Source organism: Mandrillus leucophaeus, unplaced genomic scaffold (assembly GCF_000951045.1).
Source record: "Mandrillus leucophaeus isolate KB7577 unplaced genomic scaffold, Mleu.le_1.0 Scaffold73, whole genome shotgun sequence".
NCBI classification, from domain to species: Eukaryota; Metazoa; Chordata; class Mammalia; order Primates; family Cercopithecidae; genus Mandrillus; species Mandrillus leucophaeus.
This window is the reverse complement of record NW_012107919.1, coordinates 1,986,278-2,004,281: the sequence shown is the minus strand read 5'-3', so window position 1 is coordinate 2,004,281 and position 18,004 is coordinate 1,986,278. Positions and strand designations below refer to the sequence as shown.

The 18,004-nt window shown below is 54.8% G+C and overlaps 1 protein-coding gene across 1 annotated transcript in view; it reads right to left on the bottom strand.

Annotated features, from left to right (window-relative positions):
• The window catches only part of ABTB2 (ankyrin repeat and BTB (POZ) domain containing 2), a 222,720-nt gene that overhangs the window by 9,996 nt on the left and 194,720 nt on the right, over positions 1-18,004 (bottom strand). The window contains exons 4-11 of the mRNA XM_011965544.1: positions 12,494-12,646; positions 10,309-10,474; positions 7,298-7,387; positions 6,661-6,762; positions 4,619-4,715; positions 4,030-4,165; positions 1,990-2,219; positions 312-490 (exon numbers count right to left, since the gene is read on the bottom strand). Coding sequence (XP_011820934.1) covers positions 312-490; positions 1,990-2,219; positions 4,030-4,165; positions 4,619-4,715; positions 6,661-6,762; positions 7,298-7,387; positions 10,309-10,474; positions 12,494-12,646 — 1,153 coding nt within the window. The remainder of the gene's footprint in view (positions 1-311; positions 491-1,989; positions 2,220-4,029; positions 4,166-4,618; positions 4,716-6,660; positions 6,763-7,297; positions 7,388-10,308; positions 10,475-12,493; positions 12,647-18,004) is intronic.

The following is an 18,004-nucleotide window of genomic DNA, read 5'->3' as shown; positions in this document are numbered from 1 at the left end:
CCTGGGTGCTGGGGACAGGCGTGTGGGCGTGTGTGTGTGTGTTGGGTGGGGGGGGTCCCTGGGTGCTGGGGACAGGCGTGTGGGCGTGTGTGTGTTGGGTTGGGGGGAGGTCCCTGGGTGCTGGGGACAGGCGTGTGTGTGTGTGTTGGGTGGGGTGGGGTCCCTGGGTGGTGGGGGCAGGCATGTGGGCGTGTGTGTGTTGGGTGGGGGGTCCCTGTGTCTGTCCACATGTCTGCCTGTGTGTCCATCTGTGTGTCCCATGGTCTGAGTCTGGGCCGTGGGCTTGGGAACCAGCCACTGGCCACACTCACTTTGCTGGTCTTGAGGATGTCAAACATGAGCTGCAAGCCCTCGGTCACCAGCTCCTCGTTGTACTCCTCCTCTTTGATGGAGCTGAAGTCCCGCAGGAGGCTCTGCACCACCGAGTACCGCGACTGCGAGAAGGAGGTCCTCAGAGACTCGATCCAGATGTGCAGCTTCCAGGGGACTCCTGGCCCAGGCAGGGAAGGGCAGGCAGTCACGCACCACAGCTAAGCGCTCCCGGCACAGAACACAGCCTTTTCTGGGCAGACTCTCCCAGGATACCCCTGCTGTCTGCAGAGCACCCCGCCCACCCCCTCCCGCCTGCCCCCTTCCTGTGCGCTGAGTGGCCCTCTCAGGATGGCCATGGAATGAAAGCTTTAATTCATTCTAATAGGGCTTGCTGGCAGGTCAGAGTGGAGTTTCAGGTTCTCATGAGATGAGGTGGAGGAGTGGCTTCGGCCCAAATGCAGGGAACTCAAGCTCTGAAAGTTGATGGCCCAGCCTGGGGATTTTGAAGCGTGGGCCCAGCACCCATAGTAGCCTTGTTGCTTATTGCGCTCAAAAATGACTTGCTAGAGAGGTCTCATAGTTGTGGAGGGGTAGCCAGGAGGGCTTGGATGGCCAGAGAATATGCCAGGCACTCAAGGACACACAGGCTTCCTTGCCTGCACGGAAGCTCAAAATGAACCTGGTCCTATCACGAGGCGCTCTCCCAGCACACAGATCACTGGAATGTCGCTGCACATCCCCGGGCACATAATGACTGTTTTACCAGGTCCCCAGCGTGTGTCAGCGGGGCCATAACTTAAAATTGCTGTGGGAAGTTCGTGACATAAAAAACTAGTCATGTCCCTGGTGATTAGAGAGACAGCCTCTTACCCCAGCCTCACTGTGGATTAAAGAACTGATGGCATTCCCCAGCGACACATGGACAGCAGTGTGGTGGTGGTACTACCCTTGGGTTACTGACTGCAGGTGGGGGTGACGTCTCCGTTTCCCAGTGAAGAACACTGAGGCTGACTCACTGCTGTCTTGGCCCAGCCCTGGGGGGTTGTGGCCCTGTGATGACAGTGACAGTGCTATCATCCACCAAGTGCTCACAGTGGCCACCGTGCCTTGTACTTTAGGTGATGTCACCCCATTCTTAGATAAGGATCATTAGCACCAAACCCACAGAGGCGGCAATTGAGGCTTGGAGAGAGGACGTGGTGTGCAGCTAACACAGGACCTGACCTAAGTCTGTCTAACTAGCCTCCCTGGAGGACACCAGAAGTCCACAGACTCGCAGACCCAAGGAGTGCAAGGCCAGCCGAGTGACAGGACTGCCGTCTCACAGCATGGAGTCCCGGGGCTGCAGAGGCTCCCAGCGCTCCACATCCCTGGGCTGTGACTGGAGAAGGGGCAGCGAAGCTCCAGCCAGGCAGGGTGGAGGACCCGAGGGCAGAGGGCTGGGCCATGACCCCAAGACATGGCACTGTTGAGCACTATCTGAGACCCGGGGCCCCTCCTGACCTGGCTGTGTAGCTGGGGGGTCCCAGCCTCCACCCTGTCTGTGCTCAGCTGCCCTGGGGCTTGTCTGTCCCTGCGGGCCCTGGCCCTCTCAGGCCTGCTGAAGAGCACCTGGGAGTGACCGTGTATGTCCATATGCATGCATGGACATGCGTGTGCACGCCCGCGAGGCCTCACCCAGCGCCCTCAGCTCCATGGTGATGTCCACATAGCCGTGCTCGGCGCTGTAGTACATGGCCTCCTGCAGGGCCTTGGTGCGGGTCCGGCTCAGCCGCACAGGCCCCTCGCTGCCGCTGCCCTGGCTCGACGCGTCGCTCTCCTCCACACCCTCGGCCAGGATCTCCTCCAGGGACAGCACGTCCGCTTTAGCCTGCTGCGGCTGCGTCAGGAGCTTCCTCAGGACGTTCCTGCGGGCCCAGGGATGGTAATGAAGGCGAGGGCTGAGGTCCCATAGGCAGTGCCCACCTGAGCTGTCCTCCAGTACCCCCCTGCCCCGATGGGCTGCTCTGGGGCATCCGAGGGCTCAGAGGTTCATGGTGTTCCTCCTCTGGGCAGGCCAGGGGTCCCAGGGTCACCGATCCCCATACACCTCCGAGAGGCAGGGCAGGGTACAGGGGAACCCACCCTTCTACCATCCCGGTGTTGCCGAGAAGTCATAGGCTTAGGGGCTGAGCGAGCTCTGCCATCCTGGCTGTGTGAACTTAGCCAGGTCACTCTACCTCTCTGAGCCCTGACTGCTTTGGTATCTGTATTACAGGGTGTCACTATATCACGCTTTCCTGGGGCTCATGTGAGGCTGATGTAAAAGGGTTTAAATGCAGAGCCTGAAACACAGCAGGTCTGTCTAGATAGCAGCTGACTATGCACGTGAAAGTGTCTAAAACACAGGAAGAGCCCGGTAAGTACTCATTTGGTCCCTTCATGTTGATAAGGATGAACTGGAGATGGATGTCATGTAGAATTTTTTCATATTTACGAATGAAGACACAGAATATTAGACCCCACGGAGGACGCTTCCCCCTGCTGCTGCTTTTAGCCTCGTAAGAGCCTACACACATCACCGTCACAGGCGATGGATCTGTCTTGCTCAAGGCCACTCCGGGTGGGGGTACAGACCCAGGACTTCTGGTTCCAAGACCTAGGCTCATTCTGTCGCGTCCTGTAGCCTGGGGCTCTGGGATGGATGCAGTATGGGTGGGGCTGCAAGGTTCCGGGGGGCTGATCTCTCCACAGCCACCCTGCAGACCCTCCTCATACCTGCCAAGCTCATGGCCTGGAGGTGCCCTTCCAAGGACCGAAGGTCCCTCCCAAGGGCTCCTGGACTTGCTAGCTCAGGCAGTTTACAGAGCACCTTGCCCCAAGGGTCCTGTGCTCAGAGTGACAGGCGGATGAGCAGGCAGGCAGTCTCCACACAGGGTGAAGAGGCCTCCATGGGGGATGCAGGCACTGGGCGGGGTGGAGTGGCCTAGACTTGGCGATGTGGAAGATGGTGCCTGGAGGGTGAGGGCGGCTGAGGTGGGTGAATGTGGGGGTGGGCTGGAGACAGCTGGAGAAAAAAGCATTCTAGGGCAGGGGACCCCAGCCAGAGCATGAGCCTGGTGACAAGAATGGTGTCGGGGAACTTGAAGTAAGTGTCCTGCCTGCCAGCCCTGCTTTTCCGGCCCCGTTTCTGCCCTGTAATAACCCCTTGTCTGGTCTCCTTCTTGCCCCTCCATGCTGCTCCTGACTTCAGCCTGCTGCTGTCCCGCCATACCCCTGGGCAGGCCTGGTCCCCACAAAGCAAGCTCTACCATCTGCACCTGGGGTAGGGTGCAATTTTGCACCAGGAGCCTCTGCACAGCTCAGCCATGTGCTGTTTGGACTCCCAAGGCCACTTGGGCACTGGAGGACCACCAGCAGGCATGGGAAGCTGCGTGGTCCTGAGTGGGCTCTGGCAGCTGCAGAGTGGCGTCTCTCTGGGAAACGGGACGGTCTGCCCTTGGCGTCAGGAGGCCCAGGCTTCAGTCCCAGGTCTGCCAGGAACCAACTGTGGGTCCTCCGCCATCTCCGGCCCCTGTGCTAAACTCCCCCATGTTTCTGGTTTATGAGCACACAGGCCCCCTGTTTTGGGAAAGGTCTCTGGGCCTAGCTCTTCTGCTCCCATCGGGGAAACTGAGGCTCCTGTGAGCTTATTTCAGTGCCCTCATGTCACACAGGGTGGGAATCCCGGGCAGGTACCTGTGGCCGTGGGCAGCTGAGTGGCTGAAGCAGTTCATGTCCTCATGGAGGGAGGAACCCATGCCGTGGGCCTCGAGCATGCTGAGGAGGGGGTCAGCGCCTCGGCTCAGCAACAAACTGACCAGCTCGTAGTTCCCTGAAAGAGAAGGCGGGCAGCACGGAGGATGCTGAGACGGTGGCCGCCAGGGCAGCTGAGGCGAAAGGGAAGGGAGAGCGGGATTCTCGCAGCTCTGAGTGCTGGAATAAATCAGTAAACCCCACGCTCATCTGCATTTGGCGGATGAAGTGGAGGGAGAGGAAGAAGCCTGGCTGTGCCCTGCCCCTGTGCCCCCTCCCTGGGTCTCCAGAGGGAAGGGCCTCCCTGCCCTGCTGGGTCCTGCCAGATGCTAAGCCCAACAGAAACTGATGGGTAGGGCCAGGGGAAGCCCCCCAGTGGCCCAGAGAAGGCGTTTTAAGGCCCCCGCACAGGGTCTGTGTGTGCTACTGGGTAGTGGACCCAGAGACCCCTGCACGTCCAGCTACATGCCTGGCCAGGCTGGAGGGCACTACAGGGAAGGGTAGACAGAGCCTCCGGGTAGCAGGTGCCTACCTGCCGCAGAGGCCAGCTGCAGGGGCGTCTCCGCGTAGCTGTCCTCACCGCCATTCACTGCTGAGCCCTCCACATGGGCACCAGCGTCCAGCAGCAACTGCCAGGAGCACAGAGGAGGAGGCAGGGATGTGAGCATGGCAGCATGGCAGGGAGCACCTGGGAAGGGCCAGGGTGCTTTCCGAACAGGGCCTTTACTTCTCTCCAGGCATGTGACCAAGATGCGGTTCACCCCAGCAGCTGAGGAACTGGAACTTTAGAACTCCAGGTTATTCTCAGGGCTAAGTTTCTAGAATCTTCAACTCCATTATTGTGGCCCAGGACCAAGCCCCTAAGCTGTGAGGAGCTTTTTCTGTCTTTCAAATGCTTTCCTGTGAACTGACTGCAGCCACCTTTCCGAGAATGCATGTGGATGAACAGCACAGAAAATGCTGCCCCCAATCTATGGGGTAAACTGTGGCTCTGGGTGGCAGCACGTGCTGGAGTCAGAAGGAGCAGGGTGTCAGTGCTGGCCATTGGCCAATGAGTAACCCCAGGCAGGTACTTCCATTCCCGGAGCCTCAGTCTTCCTCATCCACAGAATGGGAAGAGAGGCCTGCTTCCCTTAGGCTTCTCGTTGGAGAGGTACTGCAGGTACCCCAGGACGGCAGGTGGTAGGGCTGGAGCAGGAAGTTCCAGTCTAGGACAGCAGAGGGCCTCTCCCCATGCTAGCAAGGGCGGGCTTTGACAGGGGACAGATGGGGCAGAGTTAACAGACACCAGGCAGTTCCAGATGAGCCGGTCCTGGCTCTGCCTTGGGGCAGAAGTAGGGTCTGCGTTACTCCAACTGGTGACTTTCAGCACCAGCTCCCGTTCCACCTTCCCTGACCAGCTGCTCTGAAGGGAGCAATCTTCCAGCCCTCCCAGGCTCCTGAAGACCAAACCTTCCTCCAAGCATGCATGGCAGCCTAGGGGAGCCCAACTGCCCTTTGCCTGGAGACCAGGAGTGGAGTTCGGGCTGACCTCTCCGGACTGTGTGGCATGGGGGACAGCCATCACTGGAGATACAGCAGTCAGAAATCAGTCATGGCCCAACTCCCTGCACCAGTGCCAAGGCAGTGGAGGTGGGGGCCTGCTCACTGGGGCAAAACTAGGCACGGGTTCAGGCAGGCTCAGGGCACAGCCCCGTGGACCCAGTCTGAACTGAGCTTGGGATTTTGCTCTGGTCCATATAAGACAAAGGCGGCAGGATGTGGTGGCCAGTGGGTAATGGCGACTCCCGGAGTCCTTGCTGTAGGCTGGGGCCATGAATCAGCCAGACGCAATCCCTGCCCTCAGAGGCCTTGCAACCTAGTGGGGAGCGAGGGTGTCATGCCAACTCCCTGGAAGGGGTGCCATGAAACCCTGCACATGCCAGCGATCTGAGGACCTGGGAGTAAGTGCATGTGGCTGAGCTCCTGCTGGCATGGGGAGCTGCTCTGCCCACAGGAGCTCCTGCTGGCATGGGGAGCTGCTCTGCCCACAGCTTCTGCTTCTAGAACCACTACCTGTCCCCACGCCAGCACAGCTACCTGGGCCGAGGTGGGCAACCTGTGGCTTGGCTCTACAGATGAGCCGTGCCAATCTGAATCCTGAGGAAGTAGGAAGGGGACAGAATTGCACAGACCCCATGATATAGAGCTGGCCCTGTGGTGGAATTCACGAGGGAGGAGAAAAGGGAAGGGTCAGAAAGGTGGCTGGAGGCGAGAAAGCTGAGTGGGGCTGGGACAGCCCCCAGTGTGCCCGACATGAGAGAGAGAGAGATGCCAGGAGGGCATGACAGGACCCTAATGCTGCCTGGACCTGGGTCTTGTTTCCTAAAACTACACATATCCTTGCACTAACCCCTTTCCTTGAGGCAACTCGGGTGGGCCACTGCCCTATTGATCAGGTGAGCTGGCCTTAAGCAGTGCCTTTGGGATCTCTCATTCAGGGCACCTGCCCACTCAGCTGAGGCTGGGGCCGTGCTTGGAGCCCAGCTTACCTGGTAAGCTGGGGGGCATGGTGTTCACCTGGCAGGAGCTCACCTGGACCACAGAGATGTGTCCATGCAGCACAGCAAATGTCAGTGAGGTCCAGTGCCGGCTGTCCGGGTGGATGGAAGGATGCCTGGGAGAGTTGCTTGGAACCTGGAAAATACCACAAATCATCTGTGTTTTCTGGGCACCCGAGTGAAGGGAGTACCCTGCAGGGATGGTGAACAGGAGTTAACAAGTGCTTTCAACATTCAATCGGTAATGTTTGCCTGTAGCACAAAGTGGACAACGCTCAAAAAGAGAGGATAGGTGTTTAATTAGCAATGTCTGCCCTGGGCAAAAGAGGGCAGATTGGGAGTGCTTTATGCTTCAGAGGGAGGCAGAGCTAGAAGTATTTGGGGATGGAAGGAATGGCTGGAGATTAGGCTGGTAAAAGGAGAAAGATACCATGAAAACAGAATCACAGCCCATCTCTCCACTCAACTCCCGCCTCAGTCCACTTCCTCTCAGACAGCCCAAATCTTGAGGAGACTTCCCTGTACTAACAGTGGCCTCTCTGCATCTTGTCTTTCCAGTCTTGCACATCTACTCAATTGCCCAAAACATCACGCCTAGCATGTTTGTTGGAGACTTCGGAGTGATCCTTGCTGGCCTAGGACCTGGGTGCAGCTCTGTGGGGCTTCCTCACCTGGATGTCCAAGTTTGCCCCGGCATCAATCAACATCTGGACCATCGCTTCGTCCCCAGCAGCGCAGGCATACATTAGCGGCGTCATACCCTGAGCAAATCAAATGCACATGCTGAAATGTTTGCAAACAGAACACAACACCACATACCCACAGGCCTCTGCCCCAGAAACCACAGATCAGGCCCCCCACCACCCCAGCCGAGCATCCTGTGCTCCCCCAGGCTTTGTGCTTCCTTTGGGCTGCTGGGCATAGGGCATGGGGAAGGTGAGTGGGGGCATTGCCAGGAGCACTGTAGGACACTGGAGCGGGGCCCAGCACAGGCTGTGCAGCCAGGCTCGGTGCCAAGGCCTCCTCTACCATGGGGAGCTGTAAACTTTGTACAAGTCATTTGCCCTCTCTGTGCCTCAGTTTCTTCATCTGTAAATGGGGAACCAGAGCAGTATCTTATCTCCCTCAAAGGGTTGTTGTAGAGTGTGGATTAATATGTATAAAGTGCTTAGTTCAGAATGAGCTCACCTTGATTAAGAGCTACCTAATTAAAATACCAACAACACAACAACACTCTCACGGCTACTATGCCATACAGCCTCACCCAGGCCCTGTGCGTGGAGATCACCATGCTAGTGATTAGCATGCAGCATCTCCCTCCACCATCGTAATATTCCCATTCTCCCCATTTTACAACTGAGGAGCGGAGAAGGGGAATTAACTGCCCAAAGTCACACAACTAGCGAGAGGTTGAACTCGGGGCAGGACCCAGGCCTCCATAAGCTGTGAAGCCTGAGTTTGCGCCGTCTCACGAGATGGTAAAGGAGGCATTTGACTTCAATGTCTTCTGCTACTGAGCAGTTCAGAGCATTCCTGCAAGCTGAGTCCTACTGTTTCCCTGGGTTAGGTGGGCAGTTGGCGGGGCCGCCTCCCTGGCTGGGAATCCTCTGTGACTGGCAACAGCAAAGGCAGTGCAAACTGTTTATTCCACGGCTGGATCCCAGCAAGTGTTTGCCTGGTGCCCCGTGATGTTATTTATTAGAATATTTGTGTGTAGACAAGATCTCCTTATCTCATAAATCCTTGCCTAGTGGCCAGAGATAAAGCAATGGCCTGAGATTAATCATGGGGTGAGAGGGCTGTTTACCCACAGATTGTTCTATAAATACTAAGGTTTAGGGAACAAACAGGATTGAGCACTTAGACAAAGGCCAACACCACAGAATAAAAATCTGGCTTTGTTTCATCTCCCTGTGGACAGACTTGACTTACTTTTTTTTCTCCACACATCTGTACACAATTTGGAGTTTAAACCAAATGATGGGCTCTGCGAGGAGACACTGCTTTTTCCCTTGTCCCTATCCCCACACACTCCAGACATATAAAGAGGCCAAATAAAACCAGGCTGGCCTGCAGATTTCAGGCATCGTCATCGTATCGACAGTAATACGACTACAATAATCATCGTATTGGCAATAAAACCGGAATGAACATTTGCTGAGTGCTGACTATGTGCTGGATGCAGACGTCCCCCTAACCCTATGTGGCAGGTGCTATCATCCCCCACCTTAGAGGGGAGGAAACTGAAGCACCTCGGGGAGGCAGAGTAACTTGTTCAAGATGCTACAGCTCTTACACAGTCACTAAATCCTAGGTCAGTCTGAAGCTAAAGTCCACGGCTTCCACACTGTGCTGTTCAGGAAGGAAGACTCCACCGGGACAAAAGCTCCCACAAGGCCCTGGAGCCTGTGTGGACGGAGAGGCTCCCACGAGATCCCACAGCAGCCTGTCACCTGCCACTGCCCTCCGGAAGCCCAGCGCTGGGCCTGTGGTCCTTCCCCAACCCCCGGCCCGGGTCCACGCCCTGACTGCCCCACCCCACGCTCCTTATGTCCCTTTCCCTGGAATCCCTTCCCGATCCTCTCTGCTCCGTCCCCATGCTGCCCTCCCCCAGGCTGGGCTCAACCGCCTCCAGCAGGAAGCTTCCCCTGGCAGCCCGTCCCATCTGTCAGAGTCCACCCTGGCCTCACGGTCTGCCCAGAGTTTCATCACACTGCACTGCGCCGTCACCTCATCTGAGAACACTGCCTTAACTCGCCACTGTCATTAACTCCCCACGCTCTGTGTGGCCTTCCAGACCCCACACTGCCCTTCCGCACACGGTAAATGCTCTCAGTACAGTGTCAAACACACAGGATATTCCATAGTGGTTGAGGGACTGGGTCTGGCTGCTCAGATTCTCCACCCAGCTCTGCTCCTTACTAGTGGTGTGACCTTAGGTAAAGCAACCTCTCTGTCCGTCAATTTCCTCATCTATACAATGGGAAAAATAATATGCTCCATCACCATCACAGGGCTGCTGTCAAGAGGAAATGAGTTAATCTACGTGAAGCACTTAGAACAATGCCTCGAACATAGCAAATGCTATATAAATGTTAGCTGTTCACAGCAAAAGTAAAAAACAAAACAGATGCGAAACTCAAGTTAAAGCCTATGTAAAACTACATCACCTCCAACATTTCCTACCCATTTTCATGCTTCATTTTAGTCCTCAGCACTTTAAATGAACATCCTCTACATTTTACACGTCTGTGTTTCTTATTATCTGTCTCCCCCACTAAAATGGTGGCTCCATGAGGACAGGGGTTTCTATGCCCCCAGCAAGTAGTCGGCCCACAATAGGCCATGCTACACGGTTAGCGACCGTGTCCCTAGCTGGAGATGAAGCTCACTCTCCTGAACTCATTCCTAGCCTTGCACCACCTGAAACAGTGGCCAGCTGTCCAGCCAGGGAAGTGGAAGCCACATGACAAAGTTTTTCCAAGGGGTACTAGAAGTCTCCAGACTGACACTCCATGTGACCAGGCAGGGGGCAGGCAGGGTTCGGGGAGGTAGCCCGCCTCTTTGAAGCACAGAGCTGAGCAAGTCTCAGGGTTAAGACAGAGGCGGACGCCAAGGCTGGGAGCTGAGAATCCCCAACTCTGGTCCTCGCGCCTGTCTTACTGGAGCTCTCAGGACGTACCTGGTCATCCATGGTGTTAACCCCATCTGGCCCCAAGGCCTCAATGGCTTGGTTGATGAGGTCCGTCCTCCCACAGTTGAGCATGCGGAAACCCAGGTCCTGGTTGAATTTTTCAGTAGCTGCTCGGGCATCCAGCCTCCGGAAGGAACTGAAACAGTGTTCAGGTCTGCCCGGAAGAGACCCAAAGGTGCATGTGACTGTATGCAGACAGCAACTTTCAATGATGTGACACAGATGCGTGAGGCTTACATGAAGAGTGAGGATGAGGATGGGTGGGGAGAAGGGCCAGGGAGTTATGATCAGATCAGCAATTACTGTCCCCATCACGTTCTGTGACATGAAGAGCACACATTTCTGCTTTTCTATAAGTACATTAAAAAATTGCTTGGGGGCCAGGTGCAGTGGCTCACACCTGTAATACCAGCACTTTGGGAGGCCAAGGCAGGTGAATCACTTGAGGTCGGTCAGGAGTTTAAGACTAGCCTGGTCAATGTGATGAAACCCCGTCTCCACTCAAAATACAAAAATTAGCCAGGCATGGTAGCATGTGCCTGTAATCCCAGCTAATCAGGAGGCTGAGGGAGGAGAATCAATTGAACCCAGGAGGCGGAGGTTGCAGTGAGCCAAGATTGTGCCACTGCACTCCAGCCTGGGCAACAGAGCAAGACTCCATCTCAATCAATCAATCGATCAATAAGTAAGTAAGTAAGTGTTCTGAGCCCTCGTTGCTTCAACTGGCAGAAAACAAAGACTCATGTAAAACAATCTGTTGTGGGGCTGCCCCGAGCAGGAAGCAGCTCCCACCCAGACTTGTGCCATAGCACTTGGTTGTATACTGTTTGCGTCGAGCAGGCTGCACTCAGCCTATAAATGGTCACCGTGGCCAGGTTCTAGTGTTTAGCTCTGTGTTCTCTCTTTAAGGCTTCCTGGTGAGGCCCAGAAGTACCAAAGAGATGGCAGAGAGTGGCATAGACTCCCATTTGCAAACAATGCAACCTACATGGAAAGTCACAGATAATGCCTGTGTTATAGGGGTCACATCACGGACGTCCAGTTGGCAGCTTTGGCCTGGAGCCTTGGTTGGGCCAAAATGTAGAAAGTTCATGTCCTAGAATGGGGTTTGGGCCTTCTGCATGAAGACAGAGGAGGCCATAACCTGGGTTTGGGCAGAGGGTTAAAAAAAGATATAAGGCCAGGTGCGGTGGCTCATGCCTGTAATCCCAGCACTTTGGGAGGCAGAGGTGGGTGGATCACCTGGGGTCAGGAGTTTGAGACCAGCCTGACCAACATGGTAAAACCCCATCTCTACTAAAAATACAAAATTACCCAGACGTGATGGTGCATGCCTATAAGCCCAGCTATTTGGGAGGCTGAGGCAGGAGAATCGCTTGAACCCGGGAGGCAGAGGTTGCAGTGAGCTGAGATCACGCCATTGCACTCCAGCCTGGGCAACAGAGCGAAACTCTGTCTCAAAAAAATATATATATATATTTTTTTAAATTTTAAAATAAAGTAGATAAAAGGCTCTCACGGGCCGAGGATGGCCAGGGAAGCTTCCCTAGAAAAGCTCCTCAGCAAATGAGTGTACTGTGAGAGGCACTTAGGCAAGGAAATTAGGAGCACAGGCTTGGAGGCCGTATGGACCTGGGCTCCAATCTGGACACAGTAAAGCGCTAACTGAGTATCTGTGGGCAAGCTACTGTTCCCCTCTGACCTTCAGTTTCTTCATCTGTAAGATGGGCACGATTGCCTCTTCTCTACACTTGTCAGGAGGACTAAGATAATACACATAAAGAGGAAGGGCTCAGCACCTGCACCCAGGAAGGGCTCCACGTGGTGTCAATGACAGGAACAGAGGAAAGAATGGGCCCACTTCTGCCCCTCAGCCCCCAAGTATCCCAGAGTCAGATGTGTGGGCTCTCCTGCCCCATTCCCAATGTGTGTGTCCTCTGTGTAGCAGACCAGCAGCTGCAGGAGACGTTTCCAGGCGGCAGCAAAGGTCTGCAATCGATCTGTTCCCATACTCAGCCTTGGCCTTTGCAGACGACACCCTTAGAGCAGCTCAAATGTGCTGCGGCCCCTGCTCTCTGCCCCCCTCCCAGCCACCTGGGGAAGAAGCCAGCAGAGGGGAGCCGCTGGGGGCAGGACGTGGATGCCGGGGTCCTCCCTCCTCCCTGGTTCCTACTTGAGCTGCCGAGGTTCACAGTCCAGACCAGGCAGCAGCAGCCGGGCCGCCTGCCGGATGTCGCCGCTGTCCACGGTGAGGCTGCGGCGGTGCTCTGCGTAGGTGATGGCCACGCGCATCCACTCCATGAGGGGTGGCAGCAGCATGAAGGGCCTGTGGGGCAGCAGAGAGAGGGTCAGGCAGGGGGTGAGGGTCCCTGCAGGGCAGCAGACAGAGGGTCAGGCGGGGGGTGGGGGTCCCTGCAGGGCAGCAGAGAGAGGGTCAGGCCGGGGGTGAGGGTCCCTGCAGGGCAGCAGAGAGAGGGTCAGGCCTAGGGAGAGTGCTCCCTGAAAGGCAGCAGGGGACCCCTCAAGCACACACATGCTCACAGGCGGCCACCAAGGCTGATCACCCCTTGCAGGGGACCTACTCCTTCTGCTCACAGAGACCCAGACTGAACCTGCAATGCACAGAAGGAATTTCTGTCATGAACCATTAGCAGAACCTGAGGGCCCTCAGGTGGCCCAGGGAAGGAATGGTTCCCCAGTGTGTGGAATTGGGGACCTTGTCCCCTCCAAAGAGTTCAGTCGGGGTCCCCAAGTGTTCTCTGCAGAGGGGAGAAGCTGCACAGCTAAGAGTCTCACAGACCCAGGTCCAAACCCAGGGCTGCCACCAGCAGCATCAGGTCACCATCCCCTCTGACAAGTACACACGGGTCTGTTTCTCCATCTGCAACACGCATGTGATACCTCCTTATCGAGGCTGTCATGAGGCCAAATGGGACGACGCATATTACACTGTTGTGCAACATTAATGACCACTGCTTCCTCACCTGGCACCTCGGCCGAGGTGGGCTGACACCACTTCCTGTGCCAGGCCACGGTTGCCCCCAGTTTGGTGCTCAGGGAAGAGTAGTGGCCTCCGCGGGGCGCAGTGGCTCACCTGTAATCTCAGCACTTTGGGGGGCCGAGACGGGCGGATCACGAGGTCAGGAGATCGAGATCATCCTGGCTAACACAGTGAAACCCCGTCTCTACTAAAAAATACAAAAAATTAGCCGGGCGTGGAGGCGGGCGCCTGTAGTCCCAGCTACTCGGGAGGCTGAGGTAGGAGAATGGCGTGAACCCGCGAGGTGGAGCTTGCAGTGAGCTGAGATCTGGCCACTGCACTCCAGCCTGGGCGACACAGCGGGACTCTGTCTCAAAAAAAAAAAAAAAAAAGAAGAAGAGTAGCGGCCTCAAGTCCCACAGAGAGGAATGGTCCTAGCGGGTCCGAGAATCACTAGGAGCCCACAAAAGCAAGGAGAGGCGGCGGCAGGCTTAGAGTTGCAAACTCCCGGGGCGCCGCGCATGAGGCCCGCTCTGCGCCACCAGGGGACGCCACGTGCACAGCCTGTGCTGGGCCCTGACTGCGGCGCAGGCGGCGCCCGCCCCTGCCCGCGGCCAGCGGCTCAGATTCAGTCAGGGCGGCGGGGGCGCGTTTCTGTCCTCTGCCAGCTCTGGCAAGGCTCCGTGTTGAAGCCCCCTCAGGAGACCACTTCGCCGTCCAACAGACCTCCCCGCCGTGGAGGGGCCCGGATGGCAGCCTGTGGCTTCATGACTTCGTGGGACACCCACCTGCTCTGCCCAGAATGGACGGAGCTCTTTCCCTGCTCTGTCACAGGAACAAGGCAGCCCTGGAGCCCTGCCCCTCACTCATGCTGTTCTCCCTGATGACAGCCCAGAAGTCAGCCTCTCGGCTCCTGCCTGTTCCCAGCCCCTCCCGATGCCACTCTTGTCCTTCCTTTCAAACTAAGCCAGGGAGCGGGCAGGCAGCCAGGGGCAGGCAGCCAGGCCTCCGGCCACCCCAGCTCCCTCGGGGCTCTTGGAGTGTCCGGCTGGTGTGGTCACTGCGGTCTCTCCCCTTGACATGCCGCTAAGTGCTCCGGCCAGGAAAAAGATGTCCATTCTCTCTCCTCAGCTAGGAAGTAAGCCGCCTCCAGGGAGTCATCCTGGGCTGCCCTCGGAACCCCTATCTCAGGTCTCCCAAAGCTCAGGTCATCTCCAGAATTCTAAAAGTTTCTCTCCTTGAGGGCAAAGAATGCTTTTATTTTAAAAACTAGCCAACAAAATGTAAATGCTCCTTGACTTGGGATGGGGTTACTTCCCAATAAACCCACTGTAAGTTGAAAATATCCTCAGCGAAAATGCATTGAATACACCTCACCTACTGAACAGCCTACCTTAAACATGCTCAGAACACCTCCATTAGCCTACAGTTAGGCAAGATTATATAACCCAAAACCTATTTTATAATAGTGTTGAACATCAGTGTAACTACTGAATCCTGCACTGACAGTGAAACACAGAATGGTTGTGTGGGTACTCTAAGTAGTTTCTACTAAATGCATATCGCTTTCACACCGCTGTAAAGCTGAAAAATTGTAAGTTGCACCATCACAAGTCAGGGATTTTCTGTAATCAGAAGTGATCTTGAAGGTCTTTCCTTTGGGAAGGTATTCTAATGTTCTGGTTCTGTCACTTCCAAAACTATTCCTGGGTTTGAGCCACTTAACTGGTCCACTAAGCGCACCAATCCGTATGAAGGGGAGGGCCACAGGCCAGTAAAGCCTCGCTATCTCTGGCCCTCAAGGCCTCCCAGAACTTCACCTCACCCTATCTCCCGCCCTGGCTCACCCCCGTCACCAGGACACACCACCAGCACTCATGCACCTCAAGCCCACCCTGACTTCTCCCATCTCCACATGAGAATGAACAGCTCTCACCCCTGCTTGTCTAGATCCTATTTATCCTTCAAGATTCCATTCCAATGCCACCTGCTTCAGAAGCCTTCCCAGATTCTCTTCGCCCCACCAAAAAAAAAAGGGGGGCTGGGTGCAGTGGCTCATGCCTGTAATCCCAGCACTTTGGTAGGCTGAGGTGGGCGGATCACAAGGTCAGGAGTTCGAGACCAGTCTGGCCAATATGGTAAAACCCCATCTCTACTAAAAATACAAAAATTAGCCGGGCATGGTGGTGCTCGCCTGTAGTCCCAGCTACTCGGGTGGCTGAGGCAGGAGAATGGCGTAAATCCGGGAGGTGGAGCTTGCAGTGAGCTGAGATCCGGCCACCGCACTCTGCACTCCAGCCTGGGCGACAGAGCGAGACTCCGTCTCAAAAAAAAAAAAAAAAAAAAGAAGAAGAAAGGTCTGCTGAGTGACTAAAATATGGATGAACATCAGTAACTTACTATAGTGTACCCAGGTTTTCAGTTAAGGACCAAGTCATGTTTCTGACACAAAAGAATGGTGTATAATTTTCAAGAGCCTAGTGTTGACTCATTCGAGTAGGAAGCTGGGATTCTATGGGGGGAACTTGTGTCGTCTAGGAAGAAACAACAATCCCTTCATGAATTATCCCTCTGTTTATAAGAGTTCCCTTAAACATAAATGCCCAATTCCCCCCAAATATTTTTATATTTCACAATTCTTATATTACAGGGCTAGAAGGCAAGCTTAGAGACCTGCTTCTGTATATCAGTCCTTCTGATTGCAGGAAAAGCCTTTATTTCAACCATCAGTGTTGGAGACTGAAGTGTAAACAAAAAGATAATCTGTGGATTTGCCAGCCATTCTTCCCTATTGTGGCCAACGGCCAAGACAAAGCACCACGTGTGGCTACTAAATCTCTAAGAGGGCATCTCCTAGCTGCACTAGGGGAAATCCAAGAGGGAATTCGGGAAATCATGAAGTCTAATCAGGTGGCATCTTGGTTCATCCCCCTGCCTCATGCTCCTTAGAACTCAGCACTTGAGAAAACGCAGTATTGATAGTCCTGGTGGGTATACACTGGGGATTGGCTCATTTAGCCCTCAGTTTACCATCTTGGCTAGCGAGGTGGAAAATTAAAAACTGCATTTCCCAGACTCCTTTGCAGCTGGGATTCTGGAAATCAGGTTTTATCAGTAAGATATGCTGCATGAGATGTGGTAAGTGAATGGGAGGCAGAGGCCACCTTTGTGTTCCCTTTGTCTGTTTTTGCTAGCAAACCAGGTCATGAAAACTGAGGTCTTTTTTTTTTTTCCTACAGAACATTCCAGTCCAGTTTCTAACTATCTGAGGCTTCAGAGGCAGTGGTAGTGATGGTGAAATGATAAAAGCAATAGCAAAGCCTTTTTTTTTTTTTTAACCTCCCACCTCAGCCTCCCAAGTTGCTGGGACCACAGACATGCACCACCATGCCTGAATAATTTTTTGTATTTTTAGCAGAGATGGGGTTTCACCATGTTGCCCAGGCTGGTCTTGAACTCTGAAGCTCAAGTGATCTGCCAACCTTGTCCCCCAACATGCTGGGATTACAGGCATGAGCCGCCATGCCTGGCTGCAATGCCTTCTTGATTCCAGCTTTACTCCTGAACTGCAGCTCCAGAGGTGTTGTTCAAACTCACAGTTCCAGGCGCTGTCTCAGAGGGAGCAGCTCCCCTAATGGGCTAGTTGGTCATTCCTGGATGCTCAGCCTACACCCTGCTCCACGAGCTCCTCCAATGATTGTGTGTACTCCCAACTCCCTGTATTAAATCATCTCCTGCTTATAATAACTAGAATGCTTTCTGCTTCTTGAATTGAAAACTGATCAATACTTTCAATATACAGAAATCTAGATGAGCCCTCTGCCTCTGGGGAGGTGGCTGGTGTCCACATGTACAAACAAGGCTGTGCCGGCCCCCGGACTGACCCCTTCAGGCCTTTCTCCTTGGCCCACCCACCTCCCTGGCCTGGGATCTATGGGAAGGTAAAAAGAGAAGTAATTCATGGACTTTCTGAGGAACATGCCTTCCATGGCCTGTGGGTTCCAGGCTACCGTTTCCTTCCTGGTAATTCCATGGAGTCTGCTGGGCAGGCTGAGACAAGCTGGACATGCATGTCTGGCCGTTCTGGAAAACCCCTCTAAAAACTCCCATCTGCAACAGCATGGCTGTGTCAGAACTCCCGGGTGAAAGGGCCTGAAGGAGCAAGGCTGAGAATGACTGATGTGTGCACTATCCTCAAGATGCCAAAGAAGTTCTCTTTTCCTGCTTGTTGCGTTTCCCATAGGCTGAGCTTGGCCGTTCCATGCCCGAATGCAGGTATCTGCAGGGCCAGAGCCAGGAGACTGGATCGGGGCTGAAAAAGCTCTCTTTGTTCAGCCTTTCTGCCCGCTGAATTTTTCCTTAGCTGGATCTGATACCTCAGAGTAGTGGTTGTCAATTTTTTCCCTGGTTTCAGGACCCTATATATACTCTTAAAAATTGGTCGGGCACGGCAGCTCGTGCTTGTAATCCCAGCACTTTGGAAGGCTGAGGTGGGCAGATCACTGGAGGTCAGGAGTTTGAGACCAGCCAGACCAACTTGGCAAAACCTCATCTCTACTAAAAATACAAAAATTAGCTGGGCGTGGTGGCACACACCTGTAGTCCCAGCTACTCAGGAGGCTGAGGCAGGATAATTGCTTGAACCCAGGAGGTGGAGGTTGCAGTGAGCCGAGATCACGCCATGCCACTGCACTCCAGCCTGGG